Source organism: Eublepharis macularius, chromosome 5, assembly GCF_028583425.1.
Source record: "Eublepharis macularius isolate TG4126 chromosome 5, MPM_Emac_v1.0, whole genome shotgun sequence".
Taxonomy (NCBI): domain Eukaryota; kingdom Metazoa; phylum Chordata; class Lepidosauria; order Squamata; family Eublepharidae; genus Eublepharis; species Eublepharis macularius.
The window spans coordinates 170,596,308-170,618,047 of NC_072794.1; the positions used below are offsets into that span (position 1 = coordinate 170,596,308).

A 21,740-nucleotide genomic window follows, 5' to 3' on the forward strand; every position below is an offset into this window, starting at 1 on the left:
AACCCTGTTAACCTGGCAAAGGTAACTTGAGTCACAAAGGGAAAGAGGCTGAGCAAGGGACTGGGGAGCAGGGCAGCTTGCTAGGAAAGCCGCGCACCATCAACAACACACCAGATCCCCAAACAACACAAAGTCCCCCTTTTCTGGAGTCTGGCATTGGGGCAGCAGTGCCACCAACTGTTGGAAATGGATGACTGCAAGCAATTGCCCTGAAAGAAATAAGGAGCCATCCATCGGATTGGATGTCCCAGTGCAATTCTGCGGAGTTACTTCAGTCTAAACTCAATGGGAGAAAACTGGAGTGACTCTGAATAGAACTACAATGCCAGATGCTGTCCAGCCTTGGGCGGGGGGGGGGGGGGGGGAGCACTTTCCCAAGCCTTGTTATGCACCACTTCCCACACGCCAAAAAGCAATTGTTGACACTCGAACAGTAGTGTTGTCCAGCAGGTAGAGTGATGGAATCGGCCAACAAGCCCTGGCTGCAAAACTTCCTAGGAGAACCCAGGGACAACCAAGATAGCACACCTGACACTGGCTGGTACTACTATAGATTACAGCAAGAGGCGCATGACTGAAAGTTCCACTATGAAAACAAAAAAGCGAATGCACCTAGAAATCTAGTATCTGATGCTGGAACTCTGTTCCCTGACATGCTAGTTTTCTATGAGCAGGAAATTTCTCTTGTATTGAAGAGCATTCAGCCATGCAGGGGACTCATCAGGGGGATGCCAGCAGCTGCCTGGAAACCTCCCCCGTGCAAAAAAAGAAATGCCATCAGCTGCCACACGCACGGTTGGAGACATTCGTATAACCTAAACCTTACAAAGGGGCAGACAATGCTGGCATAGGTTGTTTGGATTTTTAATGCTCACACAGTTGTCACAATAATTTACAGAGTTCACAAGTCAACATGGGGTGTGGATCCCTTCCGCCACAAGGAAGGCCCGTTCTGGAACCCTCGTGTGGAACGGCCATTGACTGGGAGGGCCGTCTGGTGTTGCTGACCCAGCCTCCCTTTCCCTAAAGCGTACGCTCTCACAACACGCTCTCCTGCCTCTGCTTCCATTAAGAGGCACAAACCAGAGTGTTGAAGCTCTACCCGCTGGGAGCCACAAAAGAGGTACAGAGGTAAGAACAGGCCCAAAGAGACGGGCAGCAGCTACACTGCGTAAGCTCCCATAGCTTCTTTCTTATTCTCAGCGGCTGCAAAGATCGTACAGTGGCACTCAGGGCATTCAAATAACACCACCACCACCCCAAGGTTAGAAAAGGCTGACAGGCTCATTCATTACATGAGAAAAGTGGGCAGGGCAGGACGGCCGATGAGTTTCTTTCTTAAAGAAAACCAGGCACCTTTGATCCGTAACAGTACCACAGGATTCCAGTTGTACCAACCTGTGGACACCATGAATCATACACCCCAGACCCTGCTTGCTTCCACTCGAGGAACGGTCTGTTCTTAAGATCTTCCCTGCCAAGAGTCACTGTACACGCTTGAAAGGACAGAAAAATGGACTCCGCCAACCGCCCACCTGCTGTGCTCCCTTTCTATAGGGACTAACAGCGGCTTTCCAGGGTGTCCTAAAGCGATCTAAGCCAGGAAACCTCAGCCTTCACTGGTAGGGGTTGAGAAAAGATGGAAAAGACAGGGCCCGAGAACTGCCAATGGTGAAAGAGCGGGGGGAGAAAGCTTGGACCCTCTAATGCCCCGGCCTTCCAACCATACACGTACACGACACCAGCACCCCGATGTGACTTCATTGGCAACCAAGATGACAGGCCCCTCTTCAGGGGCACTTTTTATTTAATACACAGAAGAACTTTGTGGCTACCGTGGAGCAGGAAGGAGGGAGGTCACACCCCCTCTGACCCTCCCCTCTCCCTGCTCAGGACAGCACGGCAACCAGCTCCATTAGTAATCCAGTGCAGGCATGTGGCAGACACAATAGGAGGCTGTTGCTCCTTTTGAAAGTCTGTTTGGTTTTAATTTTTTTTTCTTTTTTTAAGTCCATCAATCAGCACGAAAAGAAAAGAAACTGTGGGAAATGCAACTAAAGAGTCCAACCCAAGAGGAACCCAGCCCTATGACACAGCTGTCGCGCCACCCTGCACGAGGCGCGCAAGTGGGGGGGGCTATATGAGATAGGCGCACAGCTGGCGGGCGGGTTCCGTTATATTAACCGCTGGACGATGACGGCGTTGAGGAGGTTGGCTTCCTTCAGGGTCTGGTCCTCGTCCGTCAGCTCTTTGTTCGGGAAGGTGGTCATGAGGACAAAACTGATGGCAGCCATTGCTGGCCGGGCATCCACGATGAAGAGCCGGATGTCACGGATCCTGTCCAGGAAAAAGGGAAATGAGAGGCGCACCACCTCTGCCCTGTTATTCCAGGGGGAACGGAAGCGCTTCATTTTGGATGCTTGGAGTCGGCACCCTGTAACCTGCACGCACACACGCACGCACCCTCTGCACGCAATTCAGGCTGCCCTTCAGTCCTCATACCTGTGGCTGTGGTTGAACTTCTGGACAAGCCGCCCGCCGTCAGCCAGCCGGATCTGAATGTTGGTGGTGGGCTCGGACTCATCTATGGTGATCGAGGAACTGGCTTTCGCTTCGTTCTCTGCCTGCTGCGCCGGAGAGCCTGAGCCCATCACTTGGGGGGCGGTGCTGAAGGAAAGGGCAGAGGGGGGAGTTTGCACTGTGAAACATGCAGCAATTTTTCGCAGGACTAATACATCTCTCCCCCAGCCCCCCCTCCCAAGGCATATGCCACGCTGGAAGGAGAAAGGAAAAACTAGAGTACGGGGATATGGAAGTGCAAGGTTTGGCCTGTGAAAATACAACAGTCTCCCTGCGTACTTCACAAAATAAACATTTAATAGTAAAAAACAGCATAAGCGAAAAATTCCGCCCCTGCCCCCCAGTAGACTGAGCTACTGTATTAAACAAAATGACCCAGCTTATTTGGCGTAGAGTTTAAGAGCGGCAGGACTCTAATCTGGAGAGCCAGGTTTGATTTCCCACTCCTCCCCTTGAAGTAGACTGGAAGACCTTGGGTCAGTTACAGCTCTCTCGGAGCTCTCTCAGCCCCACCCACCTCACAGGGTGATTGTTGTGGGGATCATAACAACATACATTGTAAACCGTTCTGAGTAGTTTGAAACGGCATCGCCTCTCACTCTGCCTGACCTAGTTTATTTATGCTGCGAGTTGTCACCCAGCGGACGCTCAACCTACAAGGATAGAATGCAAGCTGCTCCCTATCCAAAATGTAAAAACAACAACAACATTCAATTTATACACCACTCTTCAGGACAACTTAACACCCATTCAGAGCAGTCTACAAAGTGTATTATTATTATCCCCCACAACAACAAAACACCCTGTGAGGTGGGTGGGGCCGAGAGAGCTCCTAGAAGCTGTGACTGACCCAAGGTCACCCAGCTGGCTTCAAGCGGAGGAGTGGGGAATCAAACCTGGCTCTCCAGATTAGAGTCCTGCCGCTCTTAAGTGACTGACCCAAGGTCACCCAGCTGGCTTCAAGCGGAGGAGCGGGGAATCAAACCTGGCTCTCCAGATTAGAGTCCTGCCGCTCTTAACCACAACACCAAACTGGCTCTGGTGTGTCCCTACCCCCAAAAAAGAGAAGGGGAAAAAAAGGAAAAGACAACAGGTTGGATCCCACAGATGCGTTTCCATGAGTTGGGTTAAAAGGCAACAGAGAAATGCTTTAAATTTAATTAATTGATGATAGCAGACTGGATGCAGGACATCTGTTGAGGCTGGGCGAGTGGGCGTCAACATGGCAAATGAGGTTTAACGTGGCTAAGTGAAAAGTAATGCACATTGGGGCCAAAAATCCCCAATATAAATACACAATGGGGTCCAAACTGGCGAAGACTGACCAAGAGAGAGATCTTGGAGCAGAGGTGGATAACTCACTGAAAATGTCGATACAGTGTGCGGCGGCAATAAAAAAGGCCAACGCTATGCTGGGGATCATTAGGAGGGGAACTGAAAACAAATCAGCTAGTGTCATAATGCCCCTGTTTAAATCAATGGTACGGCCTCACTTGGAATACTGTGTACAATTCTGGTCACCACACCTCCAAAAAGAGATTATAGCACTGGGAAAAGTGCAGAAAAGGGCAACTAGAATGATTAAAGGGATGGAACACTTCCCCTAGGAAGAAAGGTTAAAGCGCTTGGGGCTCTTTATCTTGGAGAAATGACGACTGAGGGGTGACATGATAGAGGTTGACAAGGTTATGCATGGGATAGAGAAGGTAGAGAAAGAAGTATTTTCTCCCTTTCTCACAATACAAGGACTCGTGGGCACTCAATGAAATTGCTGAGCAGTTGGGTTAGAACGGATAAAAGGAAGTACTTCTTCACCCAAAGGGTGATCAACCCATGGAATTCACTGCCTCAGGAGGTGGTGGCAGCTTCAAGCATAGACAGCTTCAAGAGGGGATTGGATAACCATATGGAGCAGAGGTCCATCAGTGGCTATTGGCCACAAGGTATAGATGGAGCTCTCTGTCTAGGGCAGTGAAACTCTGTATTCTTGGTGTTTGGGGGTGCAATCAGTGGGAGGGCTTCTAGTGTCCCTTCCCCACTGGCAGACCTCCTGATAACACCTGGGTTTTTTTAGCCACTGTGTGACACAGAGTGTTGGACTGGATGGGCCGCTGGCCTGATCCAACATGGCTGCTCTTATGTTCTTATGACTTGCTTTCTTCTTTACTCAAATATGCAAGTGGAGGTTTTTCTGCACGCTGCTTGCTCACCTGCCCAGTTTCTGCCCTTCTCCAGTGAAAGCCCTGAAGGATCCTTTTGGTTTCACAAAATCCTCATCGCGGTGGTCTTCCAGATCCAAATTCACCTGCCCGCCACGTGCTAACCGACGGAGCTCCGCAGGAACCTCTCTAGGGAAAGAAAGTGATGAAGCCTTAAAGAAAAGGTTTGGCAACCACCACCACCACCCCCTGCCAGATGGAATGCGGTGGGAGCCTCTTTGGCACAGATACTCCACAAGGGCATAAGTGCTTCTCCCTCTGCTCTGCCCACGGCCTCAGGCACAACTTGCCCTCTACCTCCACTTCAAGTCCCCCGTGCACTCTTACCCTCTGCGGATTGATTCCAAGAACTGGGAGTTGGAGGGGTCTTGATAGCTCCGCAGCTCTCCGCTGTCCAGGCTGAATCCACTCTTCCACAGTTTCAGCACCACATGGACCTGCAAAAGGCCCAAAGCAAAACCGTTTCCACAGCCTGCAAACTCCCTGCCACAAAGCCACCTCTTCACACGCACACTAATTGCGGTAGAAGGCAAGGCAGATACAGGAATGTGCGCAGCTGCACCCCACTCCAAAGCTGCAACCACACAGAGAGGTCTGAAAGAAAAACAACAGCCGCAAAAAATAGAAAATGCACAGGCCACAAAAGGGCCCGTTGTCAATGGCCATAAGTATGCACACCCGACTGCCGAAGTATGTACTACCTATGTATTGTCGAAGGCTTTCACGGCCGGAGAACGATGGTTGTTGTGGGTTTTCTGGGCTGTACTGCCGTGGTCTTGGCATTGTAGTTCCTGACGTTTCGCCAGCAGCTGTGGCTGGCATCTTCAGAGGTGTAGCACCAAAAGACAGAGATCTCTCAGTGTCACAGTGTGGAGAAGATGTTGGCAGGTCATTTGTATCTACTCAGGATATACCCCTACCCCTCCTGAGTAGATATAAATGACCTGCCAACATCTTTTCCACACTGCGACACTGAGAGATCTCTGACTTTTGGTGCTACACCTCTGAAGATGCCAGCCACAGCTGCTGGCGAAATGTCAGGAACTACAATGCCAAGACCACGGCAATACAGCCCGGAAAACCCACAACAACCATATGTACTACCTGTTGCTTTAAGTATGACCACCAGGCATATGGTTGAGGCCATCTTTTAGGTTATCTGTTGAGCCTCCCCTCTAGCCTCCTGTCTGAATGTTGCCCCTGTTCCCCTCCCTTTCCCCCGCTGTGTATAGGTGGGGGGATTGCTGTTTGGCAAAGACCGCCATCTTGGGGACTAAAAGCTGTCTTTTATGATTGTATGTTTTAGCTGATTTTACATTATACCTATATCTGATGTAAGCTGCCCTGAGCCCACTTGCAGGGAGGGTGGGATAAAAATTGAATAATAAATTAATTTAAAAAAAAAGACCCTACTGGGTAGTTCTGCATTGTCGAATGTCAGCCCTAGAATCGCCTATGCTCTGTTTCAGCATTTCTTCAACTCTGTATCGGATTTGTGCTCATGTTTTGTCTTTGTAAACTTGCATTTATATGCCTTATGGCATTTTTTATGGAAATGTCCTTGAGATTGACTGTGCTAATCTCACACTATGTGATCCGCCTTGAGTCTCAGTGAGAAAGGCAGACTATAAAAGACATAAACAACATAAATAAATAAAATAGTCACCCGACTGCAGACAATACTGAAGTCCTAGACAAAGGCCACAGAATGGAATCTTGGCCAGGCATGCAGAGCCAGGTCATATTTTGCGGGAGTGCAAAAAGTGAAGCACGTGCTCAGGATTACAGCTACAACTCCCCGCCCCCTCCACATCCTTACCCAGTTCACACACACCCCACACACCCCAGGATGAAATGCTGCCCTCTCATTCCTGCCAGCGCCATGTAACAATTTACCAAGCCAGCTCTTTTAACTTCTAGCCCACCCACCTTTGTGCAGCCATTTGTATCCTGGAAGGCGCATGTTAATTTTTATTGATTTATTTCCATCATTTATAGTCCGCCTTTCTCACTGAGGCTCAAGGAGGATTATACCACGTGAGTCAATATAGTCGATTTCAAGGACATTTCAATAAACAACGCAATAGGGTATATAAATGCACATTTGCAAAGATTTAAACCAGCAGAACTCCAATACAGAGTTGAAGAAATGCTGAAACAGAGCACAAGCATTTCTAAGACTCTCAAGATGGCCTGAAAATGACCCTTACACATTACAGGTGACCTGGCAAATGACGACTGACATGCTGCCCAGTGCCAGCTTGGGGGATGCAGAGTTCCAGGCACTCCCTCTCCAAGCACCTTATCAGGCAGGAGGAAGCAGGCATTGCCCCCTGGCACAAATCTGGGTCCAACTGATTTGGAGTATCTGCTAAAGTTTCCTTGCCTTTCTGGGGTCATCCATAAGGGAAGCAAACCTAAAGCTCCAAGCAGCACAAGTCTGAATTAAGGGATAAATGACACATGACATTTAAACATGTGCAACAAAGTCCAAACAGCCCCTTTGAAACAGCAGCTTCAAGAGCCAGTTTGGTGTAGTGGTTAAGAGCGCGGGACTCTTAATCTGGAGAGCCGGGTTTGATTCCCCACTCCTTCACTTGAAGCCAGCTGGGTGACCTTGGGTCAATCACTTAAGAGCGGCAGGACTCTAATCTGGAGAGCCAGGTTTGATTCCCCACTCCTCCGCTTGAAGCCAGCTGGGGGGCCTTGGGCAAGTCACAGTTCTCTGGAGCTCTCTCAGCCCCACCCTCCTCACAGGGTGTTTTGTTGTGGGGATAATAATAGCATACTTTGTAAACTGCTCCAAGTGGGTGTTAAGTTACCCTGAAGGGTGGTATATAAATTGAATGTTGTTATTATTGTTGTTGTTGTTCTTAAGAGAGGACAAGTTGGAGCACAGAAATGGCAAGGGGGTCGGAGGAGAAGCAACTCTTTCCCCAGATGCTACTTTGCAGCCCCGAGATCAGAGACCTTTATTTTTTTATTTATTTGATTTTTAGCCCTCCTTCCCTGTGGATGGGCTCAGGGCCGGGTACAAGAAAATGCTCAGGAACATTTAAAAACATAAATACATTTAAAAATCCAAAAAACATGAAAAAACCAGCATCTCAAATGGTGGCCCCCTCCAATTCCCCCAATCATAACGTAAACACAAGGGGGTGGGTGAGGCCACAGTTAATAATATTCTAGTGACTGCGTTCATAGGGGGAGCCAATGATTTTGTCGCCCCCCCCTGGTGGGAGACCGGTAGGGAGGCTCCTAAAACGATCAAAGACTAGCCTCAACCATATGCCTGGTGGAACAACTCTGTCTTACAAGCCCACCGAAAAGATATAAGGTCCTGACGGGGGTGTTCTTCGACAGGGAGTTCCACCAGGTTGGGGCCAGGACTGAAAAGGCCCTGGCCCTGGTCGAGGCCAGCTGAGCCTCCTTGGGGCCAGGGACCGCCCGTAAGTTCTTATTTCACTCACTCAAGCAAGCCTTTATTGGCATATCTAAAAATATAACATTTTAAATACAGAAATGAGTCCCTACAGAATGAGATTAAGCTTACAGATAGGAGCAGGGCAGCAGTGCAGCAAAACCAGTACAGAGTATTTATTACTCGTCCGGGCGTATAGCCATGGCACTGTAGAAACTTTGCTACTGTTTCAGTTATTTCCCCATCTGGGTTGTCAAGCAGGAACTGGACCTTAAAATCATCAGAAAACTCTGAGAGTTGGGCTAATATAGGATGTAGAGGATCCCGGCGTGGCGCCAAATAAAAAGAGCACTGGAGAAGAACATGGGAGACAGTTTCAACACAGTCCATCAAACAAGGACAACACCTGCTATAATAAGGAATTCCGTGAAATCTGCCAGATAAAATGGCTGAAGGAAGAACATTAAATCTGGCCAGAGAAAAGGCTCTACGTAAATTGGGAGCCAGGAGTTGGTAAAGGTATACTGCTGGGAGATTTACATTAGGGACAATCCCCAAGTTTAGGGGAGAACAAGTTCTATTAGCAGAACCATAGAGAGTTTGTAACTCTAATCCCCAAAGACTGGATTTTATTTTTGAGGGCCGCAGACTCAGATAGCAGGGTAAGTTCTTATTTGCTGATCTTAATGCTCTCTGGGGCACATACAAGGGAGACGGTCCTGCAGGTATACTGGTCCCAGTCCGTTTAGGTCTTTAAAGGTTAAGAGCAAAACCTTATACAAAAGAGGTCAGTGAGAGACTCTCTCTTCACCACCTGTGAACTGAACCCGGGTGTTGGAGAAAGGGAATCCTGTGTGACAGCACAGAGACGGTGACGAGCTAACACGCCCGGCTGAAAAAATACTCACATCTTGGGCTGCGTTGTGCCTCATCTCTCCCGCAACATAAGCAGATTCTTCCTCGGGAGCCGCTCCCAGACGGTACCCTCCGCCTGCAAAGGGCTGCAAGACAGAAATAATCAGCAACTGTGAGAAAGGGACGCAGGGAGCCAAACGGGTCACGACTGGCTCCCAACCTGATTCCCCCAACCCCAACAGAGAGCACTCCAGCATTTTCCCCCCTGAAAACTTCCCCAGACAGAGACAATCCCAAACCTCCAAAGGCAGAGCTGACCCTGCTGCTACATCCTTAGGTAACAGAAGCAGAAGGGAATGACCTGTCTTCTGTCATCAGAACCCCTGTTGCTTCCTCTGACTTTTCCTCCCAACAAACTTTTTTGTAGGGTAGGTAAATGATTCCAATCCACAAGTCTAAAAAAGTTTGAAGCCCATGAGAGACGAGGCTCCAAAGATGTTGCCAGCTGTGATGAGAGCTACTAGGCAGGCTTGCTTCACTTCTTAAACCTATCTAGAGGACGTGTGAATGTTACGGCTTTGACTCCAGAGGGAGTGAAAGCCACCAAAGTCTTCTAAACCTCCATTCAGGGTTGCAGAGGGTTCTTGTTTAGTTCTGTGTGGGAGTGGAAAACAGCAAGAGTCCAGTAGCACCTATAAGACTAACAACATTAGTGGGAGGGTATGAGCTTTCGTGAGCCACAGCTCACTTCTTCGGATACAGCTAGAATGTGAGTCCATCTGTCCTTATATCTTGGAGAGTGGAGTGATATGACAATAGCAGGCATGATTGGATAGGGTGGGGTATGCATAGGGGTGGTGGGTGTGGAGAAATTAGCATTGGTAATGGGACAGGAATACTTTGTCTCGATTCAATCCAGGTGGATGCATTGTCTTGAGCTTCGTTATCAGTTGCAATTCAGCAGCCTCTCTTTCTAATCTCCCTTTGAAGTTCCTCTGCAGGAGAACTGCTACTTTTAGGTCAGCAACTGAATGTCCTGGAAGGTTAAAATGTTCCCCCACTGGCTTGTTGAATGTTTTGGTTTCTGATGTCAGACTTACGTTCATTAATTCTTTGTTGAAGGGACTGGCCAGTTTGTCCAGTGTAGAGGGTGGAAGGGAATTGCTGTCACATGATGGCATAAATGGCGTAAAGAATGTGTGGGGAATGGGTTATGGCAGACGGAACACAAATGTTCACCGTCGCTGAGCCTGGCCTAAGTTCTTTCTTACCCAGAGTGGCCCACACCAGCATCTTGTCACCTGCTGCCTCAACCTTCTGCCTCTCGTTTTTCATACTTCCCACCTCACTTTTCTTGACTCTGCCCACCCTAGCACTTCTCCCCACCGATCTCCCACAGGCATCTTTCCTTTCCTGTCTGCACCTTCAGCCATGCAGCTTCCTGGAACAGTCTTGCCGCCCCTTCTCCACTACACCCACTTCTGGCTTTCTCTTGCACATCTCTCTCTCTGCCTAGGCACAGCCTGGCATTACCCATGTCTTCCCTGACATCCGCCTTTAGATCTACTTCCTTTATTCACAAGCGCCTGGCCTCACGCTCCTGTAGCCATCAGCATGTATTATTATATCATTCATTTAAAACGTTTCTTAGCAGTCTTTCTCCTTTCAGGACCTCAAGGCAGCTCCATGTAGACGCTTCGTGACTAATTTGGGTTTATTTGCTGTCTCTCTGTTTTATGGTTAACTGGGTTCTTTGGGCTGTTTTGCTTTATTGGGGCTGGAATTCAATGCAAAACTTTTTTCAAAGACGCAAGTTTCCATTTTTACTAATTGTACACTGCCTTGGACATGAATAGGGGGGAGGTGATCTATAAACAAAAAATATTAAGCGGAAGTCAAGCCTCTGTAGCAGAACCCTTAAAGAGAAGCCCGTGTCAGCGGTGTGTGTGTTTGTGTGGTTCTTCCTGAGGCAGACTTCAACAAAGCCCCCACCATGCTTACTTTTGGCCTGCTGCTGCCCTCTCCGGGGCTCTTTGCAGCTCTGTCGACGGCCACTGCTCCATGTTCTTTGGCCCCACGGAACAAATCCTCCACCAGCTCATTGGGGCTCTTCTTCCTCGGGGGACCAACAATCTGCTGCCCGCTGCGCTCTGAGCCTCCAGCATAAAACCTGTACAGGAGAGAAAAGACCCTTGTGGTCTAGCCTTTCCAAAGGATGTACTGATGGCCCTAGCTGAGGTCTGCTGTTCACACGTGCAGCTGGATTTCTCAAGGATGTCCAGATGTGTAAAAGCAGCTACAGATGTTTAACAAAACTCATGCTCCTTTCTTTCAACTCTCCTGTAGCCACAGCCAATTCTACCCTGGCATTGGATAAAACCCAACTTACAGCAACATCTAGCATATGGGCCAAGAACCAGGTTGTGTAAATCAAGCAAACATATACACATTTCGAGTCTGGTAGCAACTTAAAGACCAATAAAATCTTCCAGAGTACAGATAATTTTGTTGATCTTTAAGGTGCTGCCGGACTCAAAGTTTGTTCTACTGCTACAGACTAACATGGCTACCCCACCTGAAACACATACATTTGAAACTTGGACGCCAGATGGCCAACCCAGAACACCGCTGCCTCAAGGAGAAGGGGAACTTTGTGGATGGGCTGGACACCAGCAGGAGGCCCTGGCGGAACCTGTGTGATATAGTGGGTCCAGTGGCTGACTGAGACACGGGTTCAAAGCCACTCTCGGCTGTGAAATCTCCTTGGGTGACCATGGGACAGCCATTCCACGGGCTGACAGATCGTGCCCACTGGCTGACAGACTGCACCCAAAGAATGCTTGTAAATGGCTCCTTGTCCTCTTGAAGAGGAGTGACAAGTGGAGGGCCTCACCGATCTGTCCTGGGCCGAGTGTTTTTCAACACCTTTATAAGGGACTTGGATGAAGGAATTGAGGGGATGCTCATTAAATCGGCAGATAATATTAAATTGGGAGGAATACCGACTCAAGATTCAAGGCGATCTTGACAGGCTGGAAAACTGGGCTAAAACCAACAAAATGAATTTCAATAGAGATAAATGTAAAGCTCTGCATTTATGTAGGGAAAAAAAATCAAAGGCACACTTATAGGATGGGGGAGACTGCCCTTGGCTGTAGTACATGTGGAAAGGATCTCGGGGTCTTAGTAGATCATACGCCGAGCATGAGTCAGCAATGTGATGTTGTAGCTGAAATGGCAAATGCGATTTTAGTCTGTATCAACAGACCTATAGTGTCCAGATCATGTGAGGTGATGGTATCATCTAACTCTGCTCTCATTAGACCGCACTTGAAATACTGTGTAGTTTTGGGTACTGCAGTTTAAGAAGGATGTTGACGTGCTGGAACGGGCCCAAAGGAGGGCAACGAAGATGGTGAGGGTTCTGGAGTCCAAGTTTTACGAGGAAAGGTTGAAGAAGCTCGGGATATTTAGCTTGGGGAGGAAATGACTGAGAGGTGATATGACAGCCCTCTTTAAGTATCTGAAGGGCTGTCACGTAGGGGATGGAGCAGAGTTGTTTTCTCTGGGCCCACCTGGTTGGACCAGAAATAATGGGTAAAAATTAAAGCAAGAGTTTTTGGCTAAATATCAGGAAGAGCTTCCTGACAGCTAGAGCAGTTCCTCAATGAAAGAGGCTTCCTCAGGAGGTGGTGGACTCACCTTCCTTGGAGGTATTTAAGAAGAGGCTAGATGGTCATCAGACAGCGATGATGATTCTCTGACTTAATATGAATTTATACAGATCAAGAGAGGGAGGGCATGAAGGGATGAACCGGTGCTTGGCTCTCGTGGCCCTTTCTTATAGGCCTAAGGGAATGCCAATCACCACTGTGGGGTCAGGAAGGAATTTTCCTCCTGGCCAGGAATCCTGGAGATTTTCTGTCTTCCTCTGGGCATAGAGCAGGGGGCACTGAGGGAGGGGGACAGCTGTGAATTTCCTGCACTGTGCAGGGGGCTGGACTAAATGACCCTTGGGGGGTACCTTCCAGCTCTATGTTTCTGTGTTTCACTCACAGGGCTGTTGTGGAAATAAAAGAGAGGAATCCTGCATGGAATAAAAACGCGATAGGCTTTTGCTCCAGCCTGCAGTGCTCTGCTGTCTAGTTAAATGGACGGTGGCACACTATGTAGTGCCGCTCCATCATGCCTCAGACTCAACTGCTGGCATGTTTGCGAAGAAGGGCCGACAACAGAATTTCACTCTGCCTGCCAGGAAATCCGTAAGATCGACAGGTTCTCCCCTCTTGATGACACGATCCATTCACCGAGGCTCGACAGGAGCACCGCAAGTAATGGCTGTCTTGGCAGTTGCCACGATAAGAGAACAAAACTCACCGTGCATCAGGCAAAACAGAGGCTCTCTCTGTTACCATAAAGCAACAACGCTGCACTGATAGCTGGCGCAGAAGAACGGCGAAAGGACTGGGCCGTGAGCAAGGGCAACAGTTCAAACCCTGACAGATTCTGGGGGGAGAGCTCCATCAATGGCTACTGGCCGGGTGAACCTCCATATTCAGAGGCAGTCGACCTCTGAATGCCAGTGGCAGGAGGCAGCTTCAGAGGAAGGCCTTGGACTCTGTGCCCTGCTTCTTTGGCCCTCCACAGTAACTGGTTGGCCACTGCATGAAACAAAATGCTGGACGAGAGGGACCCTTGACTTCATCCAGCAGGGTCTTCAGGTGTTCTCTGCAACGAGCGCCCCAGGTGGGCTTAGGCAAGCCGTTCTCTCGCAGCGTGCCATTCCAGATCCTCACACTAATAATGCAGGTCACTGGTAAAGCCGGGTGCCATTTTACAGGAGAGGAGGCGAAGAGAAAGCACTTGCTAGCACTTCCCATGCCTTTTCTTGCTGTTGGGCTTTCAAACGGTGCCTGGAAGCTGCCTCGAGAACCTTCGTCTCATGAGCAGGGGATCAAAAGTATTAGGTGTTTTGCCACCTTCTGGGCATGGAGCAGGGGTCACCGGGGCAGTTGGGTAGTTGTGAAGTTCCTGCATTGTGCAGGGGGTTGGACTAGATGACCCGAGAGGTCCCTTCCAACCCTATGATTCTAATTTTAAAAATATACGACAAAAGGCAGATGGTGCTGAGAACGCAGTTTTCCATGCTTAGTGCATGGAGGTTGGGCACCTACGGCTACACGCGTGCTGTCATTTTTCAGGAATGCGGAAAATCCACACAGTATGACACCGGATACAAAATTCAGCCACTTAAAAAAAAGAAAAGAGCAAACTTATAGCCTGCAGAGCTGCAAAGAGATGCTTCACAGCTCATGGAGCGATGCCTCCTGGAATCACAAAACCCAGAGTGGTTAGGGGTAGGATTCTACATAACCCTTTGACTCTCCTCCCCCACTAGCCTAACCTGAACTTCTCTCCTTTTCTCTTTGTAAAGCAGAGAGTACACACAGCCTGGCTTATGTCGACGCAGGAGGACGACAGGCTGCTCCCGCTAGCAAAACGCCAGCCACTTACTGTGCAGGGTCTAGAATGAATGGCGCTTTGAACAGTGGCGGGGAAGGTCATGCTCTGTCCCGACAGCTGCTTCCACGGAGGGCCCCACCCCTCGCCAGGCATTTCCGCAGCTGCCTCAGCTTGAAAACACTCCCAGAGCCAGATTCCAAAGGGGCTCTGACAAAAGCAGGCCTTTCAGCCTCGCTCAGAAGAAAGAAGAAGAAAAGTCAAGCGTATTCATGCAGCCACTGACCTTTGCCCTTCTTCTTCCTCCTCCTCCTCTTCCTGGGCATGGACAAGGTCTCGGAATGACGTCACCCTGTGGTCACTGGAGGGGAAAAAGAAAGGAAAACGATGCCACCCTCTGCCTCTCCTAACGGGCACCTTTTCTCCCTTCCAATGCCCAAAGGCCTGATCCTGCAGTCTGCTGCACAATACAAAAATGTGGGTAGGTCCAGGGCGACGAACAGTCGCATGCGCAACGCAACGCCAGAGGCACTGCAACCATCAGGAACAGCACCACCACACTTTGCCAGCGTCAAATCTAGGCAGGAAGAGGAACACTGAATGCAGTCAGGGACTGTATCTTTTTGGTACTGATGCAAGCAAGGCTGTGCCTTGAAAACAACACTGAGAATTCAAAAGGACACCAAGACGACAACTAAAAATAAGACCCAACCAACCAGAGTAGAACAGCCTGCAGCTATCCAAAGGAGTGGGGTGCTCTTTCATCACATATGCAGGGCTTTTTTTCAGCAGGAACGCGGTGGAACGGAGTTCCGGAACCTCTTGAAAATGGTCACATGGCTGGTGGCCCCGCCCCCTGATCTCCAGACACAGGGGAGTTGAGATTGCCCTCCATGCCGCTCAGCGACACGGAGGGCAATCTCAACTCCCCTCTGTCTGGAGATCAGGGGGCGGGGCCACCAGCCATGTGAGCATTTTCGCCAAGGGCAATTTAAACTTAACCCCCCCCCTTTGTTCCAGCTGACCCAAACTGGCGTCATTGTGCGGTCTTAAGTTCCACCACCTCTTTTCCCAGAAAAAAAGCCCTGCACATATGTAAAGTAGGAACTGCCCCACGCTTAGGACAACCCAAAAAATGCTCATGGTTATTAAGGGTAGTGTTCATGTGGGGAAGGAATGCAGGCACCTTTATGTGTTCGAACACATCTGCAGGCGCCTATTGGTAAAAGGCCAGGGCACCGAGTGATACACCTGGAAGATTTGCAACCAGGTTCGTACCAAGCCTCTATCTGCTCCAACGACCACCTCTTCCCCTCCCCGCCCTCCGTTTCTGATTCTAAAAAAGCAAGATTCGAATCCGGTAGCACCTTAAAGGCCAACGGGATTTTCAGCTATATGGCGAATGGAGCTTGACTCTCGAAAGCCCATCCCCTGGAAATCTTGCTGGTTTTTAAAGTGCTATGGACTCAAATCTTGCTCTTCTACTGCAGACCAACATGGCTACCCACCCAAAAACTACTTTCATGGATATAAAAACGGGATTTTCTTCCCATAAGCATCTAAAGAAACGAGCTCTGACTCATGAAAGCTCGAGCTGCAGTAAGTCTTGTTAGTCTTTTAAGATTTCTGTTTTAACTATTTTTTAAAAACTCCCTTAGAGCCACCTAAATAAGAGTTCCCAAGGACACGAACACGCATGCCTGCGTCACAGCGTTCCGGCTCACCATCCCTGCCCACAAGCCCCAAATCCCAGCAACTATAATTCTGAGAAGGGGTTAGGCAGAGACTTTGAGCAGAGAATTCACGACAGCTTTGCACTTCCAACGGCAGCCTCATCCCAGACTGAAATGCGGATACACCCAAGGGCGAGTCAGGTGCGCCTCACCTGGGTGCTGTGCCTCTGGTAACGGAGCTAGGTGCTGGTTGCGGGAGGGTGATGATGTCCTCGTCGCCGCCATCTTCATAGAAACTGGCCAGGGCAATCTGGAAGGAGGGATTCACAGCAGGCTTTGAGAAACAGCACCAGTTGTGGGAATCAGTCAGGATGGCAAGAATCTTCAGTTACCCCAAGAGAACTGGTAACTACCATAACACGTAACATCAAAGTGAATACTAGGAGGGGGAAACCTTGGCTTAAACAAAACTGGGGCAGCCTCTAGCACTGTTGCCTTGGACAGAAGTTACCTCTGGAAAGTAACATCTGACAAAGGGAGCTTGACTCTCGACAGCTTATACCTTGGAAATCTTGTTGGTCTTTAAGGTACTATTGGACTCAAATCTTGCTTCTCTGGAAAGTAATCCTGTTTGCGTGTTTGTGTTATGTGCCATCAAGCTGCCTCTGACCAATGGCAGCCCTATGAAGGAAAGACCTCCAAAACATCCTAGCATTAACAGACTTGTTCAGATCCTGCAAACTGGAGGACGTGGCTTCTTTTACCCCAACAATACTGTTTAGAGAGGTTCAAAAGGGGGGAAACTGCATTAGACCAGCAAGGGACTGGTCATTCCATGCTGAAAAACTTTCAATTAGACAGTGGAGTCTGCCGTTTAAAAAAAAAAAACTTCTGTTAAAACCAAAGGGACTGAGTTCAAAAAATCACTCGCAGCCAAGCTTCAGCAAAGCAGTGGTGAGAGCCAATCTACTTCCTGACCTGCTGCCTCAGAAGGCTGTCCCCTCCCACAGACATTCCTGAGATGTGTAAGAGTGCCTAGTTAAGCTGGCTCCTGCTGCTTAAATAAAAACATGACCCTAAGAGGAAAGGAAAGAATCAAAGGAACACAGAAAAGAACGAGACAGGAGTTTATACAGAAAAAAAATTATCAAAATAGAACATCAGGAGGGAAATGGCAAAAGAAAATTGGTGGGTTTTAATGTGTTTGAGGAGAGCTGAAGGCAGCCCAAAGAATATAGAGATGTTCACACGGAGCCGAGAGAAAAATGATTACAATGACCATTAGTGCATGGGCAGTGAGGTTGGGGGAAGTATGCTTCTGAAGAGGGAGAATGAAGAAGAACAAGAAAGAGGAGAGAAATTATATAAAGACGAACAAAGCCACGGAGAGACCTACAAGAAACCGCTGGAGACATACCATCCAGACACAACAGTCAACACAAAAGGCTCCTTGGTGACCACAGAGAATGGCTGGGTCTATGGAGAGTGGGTGGCCACAGCAAGCTACAGAGGAAATGAGTATGCGCGATGCAGCAACAGTGGCTAAACTGTTTTTATTTTTCTGCTACCTGCCTTAGGTCCTGAAATGCACAAGAGAAAGACACTGCAGGAAGAAAGCCGCAGAGCTTTGGGAGAGCTACCTAGAAAGACTTGAGAGCCTTCTGGGCTCTACGGCCAGAGATTTCGACTGAGGAATTCACAACACTTGCTCAAAAGCAGCCAAGTAAATACATTAATTTTAGTTTAAGTTCAACTCAACATGGCTCTAGTGGTTAGATCCCCAATTGGCTATGGAAGTTCACTGGGTGACACTGGGCCAGTCACATGCTCTCAGCCTAACCTACCCCACAGGGTTGTTGTGAGGATAAAAAAGAGAAGAGAACAATGTGAGTTGCTTTGGATCCCAACTGGGGAGAAAGGCAAGGTATAAATGAAGTAAATATTCTTCGCTTGTCCTATTACATGGGGCTAATAAACTGGGTTTTATTAAAATATGGGAACCTGTACTTAACATCCATGCTGTAAGCCCATTATTTGCTACTGGAATTGCACACAGCTTCTCTGGCTAGGACTCCTCAGTTTCTCTATCAGAAAAATGGGGCTAATGGAAGGCTATCTACAAGGTTGAGGATCTGAAAGGCATGCCAAAGAGGAGCTAAGTCTCTCATTCTGGACTGACAGGGACTAAGGGCTGCTGCATACATTAGATATTTAGCACAGACCCTTATTTTACATGCTAAAAAGTAGCAAGCTACTCCAGTCTAGGGGAATCAGGTGTAAGACAGGAACCAGGAGAGACCTGGGTTCAAACCCTTGCACTGCCATGGAACTCACTGGCTGGCTCTGGGCAAATCACACTATTTCAACCTAACCTACCTCACAGGTAGGAGTCTACAAAATTTTGACTGGCCTCGAGAGCTAGCCCCAAAACTACCACTGATTTGGTGAGGAAAAGGACCACGTGGTTAGCTTTGGAGATGTGCAAAAACAGCAAGAAAGCCTCTCAGTGCATAGTCAGATAGAAGCATCTTCTCATCTCTCTGAGAAATGACCAGTGCATTTGCGGCCTCGTGCTCGCTGGATTGTTAAAACAGTATCGGCTAATCTCTTTGCATTTCTTTCAGCACCCGGAAGGCTGGTATACAAACGTGACCGAATACATATTTGTGTTCCAAGCAGGGCTTTTTTCCAGCAGGAACACGGTGGAATGCAGTTCCGGCACCTCTTGAAAATAATTGGCAATATTGCATGAGAATAGTATTATTTCAAAGAATCCTGTGCGTTTCTTCCTCATTTCCCTCTTAAGAGTTCCGCCACCTCTTTTTCCAGAAAAAAAAACCCTGGTTCCAAGACATGTATTTTAAAGTCTACAGGCATGCTATATTAATTCTTGAGGTATACTTCAGAGATGTGTAAGAAAACGTAATGTGTGAAATGGAAAGAAAGCAAAGCTCCTTTCAAGGACACAAGCGAAACTGATCTCAAGCAAAAGTCGACTTGCAGGAAATTATCAGCCACCCGTTAACTCAAAAAAGGAAAACCGCTTGGCCGGTACACAAGTAATCGTTGGGCATGCAGATGTACCAGAGCAGCCCAGACAGACTGTCCATTTTTTTTCTTTTGCGATAGAATTTTGTGAGTATCTGCATAATTTATATTGCATACTAGCATCATAATATAAAATATGAATCTGTAAGAGGTCTACATTTCTCCCATAAAAAACAGAAGCAACAATGGTGAATAAATATCTGGCTTGGTGTCTCCCTTAGCCGGGGGCAGTTGCATAATTGGAACAGCCCCGATCTCCCTGGAAGCTGAAGCCCTATCCTTGGAAACCAGTTCTTCCTGATGTGCAAGTCTTCCAAACTGCAGACAGCTTCCAGAGAGACCAGCACACCATCTCTGGCGGCAGCTAACAGTCAGAGGATTTTGCACGAAAACCCAAAATGACTGAGATCCACCTCATAGAGCTGGAAGGGGTTTATGGGCCATCTAGACCAACCTCTTTCTCAGCACAGAAAATTCATAACTAGGCAGCCAGCATGACGTAGTAGTTAGAATGTCAGACTAGCATCTGGGAGAGCCATGTTCGACCACGGAAAATCACTGGGTGACTTTGGGCCAGTCATTCTCTCTCAGCCTAACCCACCCCACAGGGTTATTGTTGTAAAGATAAATCAGAGGGAGGTAGAATAATGTGGCAAGCCACCTTGAATCATCACAGGAGAGAAAAGGAGAATATAAATTTCTAAATAAAAATAATAGAGAAGTGCCACTGCAAGATCTCAGCCTATACTTCTACTGCCCTTTGCCATGTTATAACTTGCAAAACTGCCATAATGAATCAGGCCATTCATTGCTCTATCCCAGTCAGTTTTACCGGGCAACAGCTTTCCTGGGATTTACTGCATTGACTCTTCCTTGTAGAGGCGGGCAATGGTAAACCACCTCTGTTAGTCTCTTACCATGAAAACCCCAGCAGGGATTGCTGTAAGTCAGCTATGACCTGAGGGCACTCTCCACCACCTCTACCTCGAAATGCACCTCCTATATTGTTTAAAGTACACCTTGCCTTACATATTTTGTTGTCTGCACTGTTCTCTAACACTACTGCATTGTTCACTGGTGTCTGATTGTGCTGCTTTATATCCTGTAATCTGCCTTGAGTCCAAGTGAGAAAGGCAGAGTAAATAATACCTAGATAGGAGGTGGCTGGATCCTCTGTGGAGACTACCCTGACTTCCATTAACATGAGATTTAACTGGGACAGCAGGATTTGAGTCCAGCAGCACTTTAGAGATCAACAAGATTTTCAGGGTATAAGCTTTTGAGAATCAGAGCTCCCTTGTTCTTATATATGGGGGAGTCCAGAGTAAAGCTGCCAACACCAAACTGGGAAATTAATGGGGGTTTGGGGTAGTGCTTGGGGAGGGGTAAATTTGGGAGAAGGATTTCACCCAGAATCAATAGTGTACCATAGAATTCTGCCTCTGAAGCTCTAGAGAACTGATCTTCACAGTCTGGAGATCAAAACTATGTAATCCCACCTTAAGTCTCAGTGAGAAAGGCGGACTATAACTGATATAAATTAAATAAATAATAAAATGTGTGTTAGTGTGGTCAAGTTGACTCTGATCTATGGCGACCCTATGAATGAAAGACCTCCCAAACATCCTATCATTAATAGACTCGCTCAGATAAAATAATGAAATAAATTATTGGGTTGCTCAAATAAAATAAATAAGCAAAAATACTGGGAGATCCCCCAGGTCCCACGGAGGCTGGCAACCTAAGCCCGTGGGCAGAAATAAGGAGGCGGGAAATGAAAGGAGGGAGAGGCTGGGAGGGGAAGAGAAGATGCCTCCTCCAGGTAGGGGGGGAGAAGCCGCAAGGGTGAAACCGAATGGGAGAGGGAGCTGCCCATGTGGGGGGAGGCCATGGGCAAACGAGGATGGGGAGGGGGGTCTCTCAGCAGATTGGAAGGAGGAGGAAAAGCTAGGGTTGCCAACTCTGGGCTGGGAAATTCCTGGAGATCTGGCTCCTGGGGAGAGCAGGGACCTCAGCGGGGTATAATGCAATAGAGCTAGAATTCAGCCCTTTTCTCCAGGGGAGCTGATCTCCGTGGCCTGGAGATCCGCTGTCATTCGGGGAGACCTCCAGCCACCGCCTGGAGGTTGGCAACGCGAGCCCCGCCGTGTGAAGGAGCCGGGGCAGCCGGTCGTTCGTCCCCCAGGGGAGGCCGGCCGGCGGTCTGTGGCCCGGCTTCCCCTCCTCGCTGGGCTACCTGCAGGTCTCCGCCCGCCGACTCCAGGAAGAAGCGCGCCCGCTCCTCCTCGGCCCCGGTCACGGCCACGAACTCCCTCAGCGCCTCCTCCCGGTCCGCCATCTTACCCGGTGCAACCGCCAAACCGCCCCGGCCGCGCCTCGGCGGCCCACTTCCGCCTTCGGGGGAACTCGGAGGCGTTCGGTCCCCTCCTTCGGCGCGTGCGCGGCTCAAAGCGCTCCGGTGGGAAACAGAAGCCCGGACAGCGC

General features: G+C 48.7%; 1 protein-coding gene across 1 annotated transcript; it reads right to left on the reverse strand.

Annotated features, from left to right (window-relative positions):
• Positions 1–848: 848 nt before the first annotated feature.
• On the reverse strand, positions 849–21,610 carry NSFL1C (NSFL1 cofactor). Its single transcript, XM_054981660.1, has 9 exons — positions 21,493–21,610; positions 16,421–16,518; positions 14,822–14,896; positions 11,077–11,245; positions 9,129–9,221; positions 5,127–5,236; positions 4,791–4,928; positions 2,503–2,667; positions 849–2,337 (listed from the first exon to the last, which is right to left on the reverse strand). The coding sequence occupies exons 1-9, from the start codon at positions 21,592–21,594 to the stop codon at positions 2,175–2,177; spliced, it is 1,113 nt and encodes a 370-aa protein (XP_054837635.1). The 5' UTR covers positions 21,595–21,610; the 3' UTR covers positions 849–2,174.
• Positions 21,611–21,740: the final 130 nt, after the last annotated feature.

What these genes read in the sequence shown, in the direction of transcription:
- NSFL1C (XM_054981660.1), bottom strand. Translation starts at nt 21,594, where the DNA reads ATGGCGGACCGGGAGGAGGCGCTGAGGGAGTTCGTGGCCGTGACCGGG. An exon ending in CGGCGGGCGGAGACCTGCAG is followed by an intron (nt 16,519 to 21,492) that starts GTAGCCCAGCGA and finishes CCCTCCTTCCAG; the next exon opens with ATTGCCCTGGCCAGTTTCTA. An exon ending in GGCACAACGCAGCCCAAGAT is followed by an intron (nt 5,237 to 9,128) that starts GTGAGTATTTTT and finishes GGCCTTTTGCAG; the next exon opens with GTCCATGTGGTGCTGAAACT.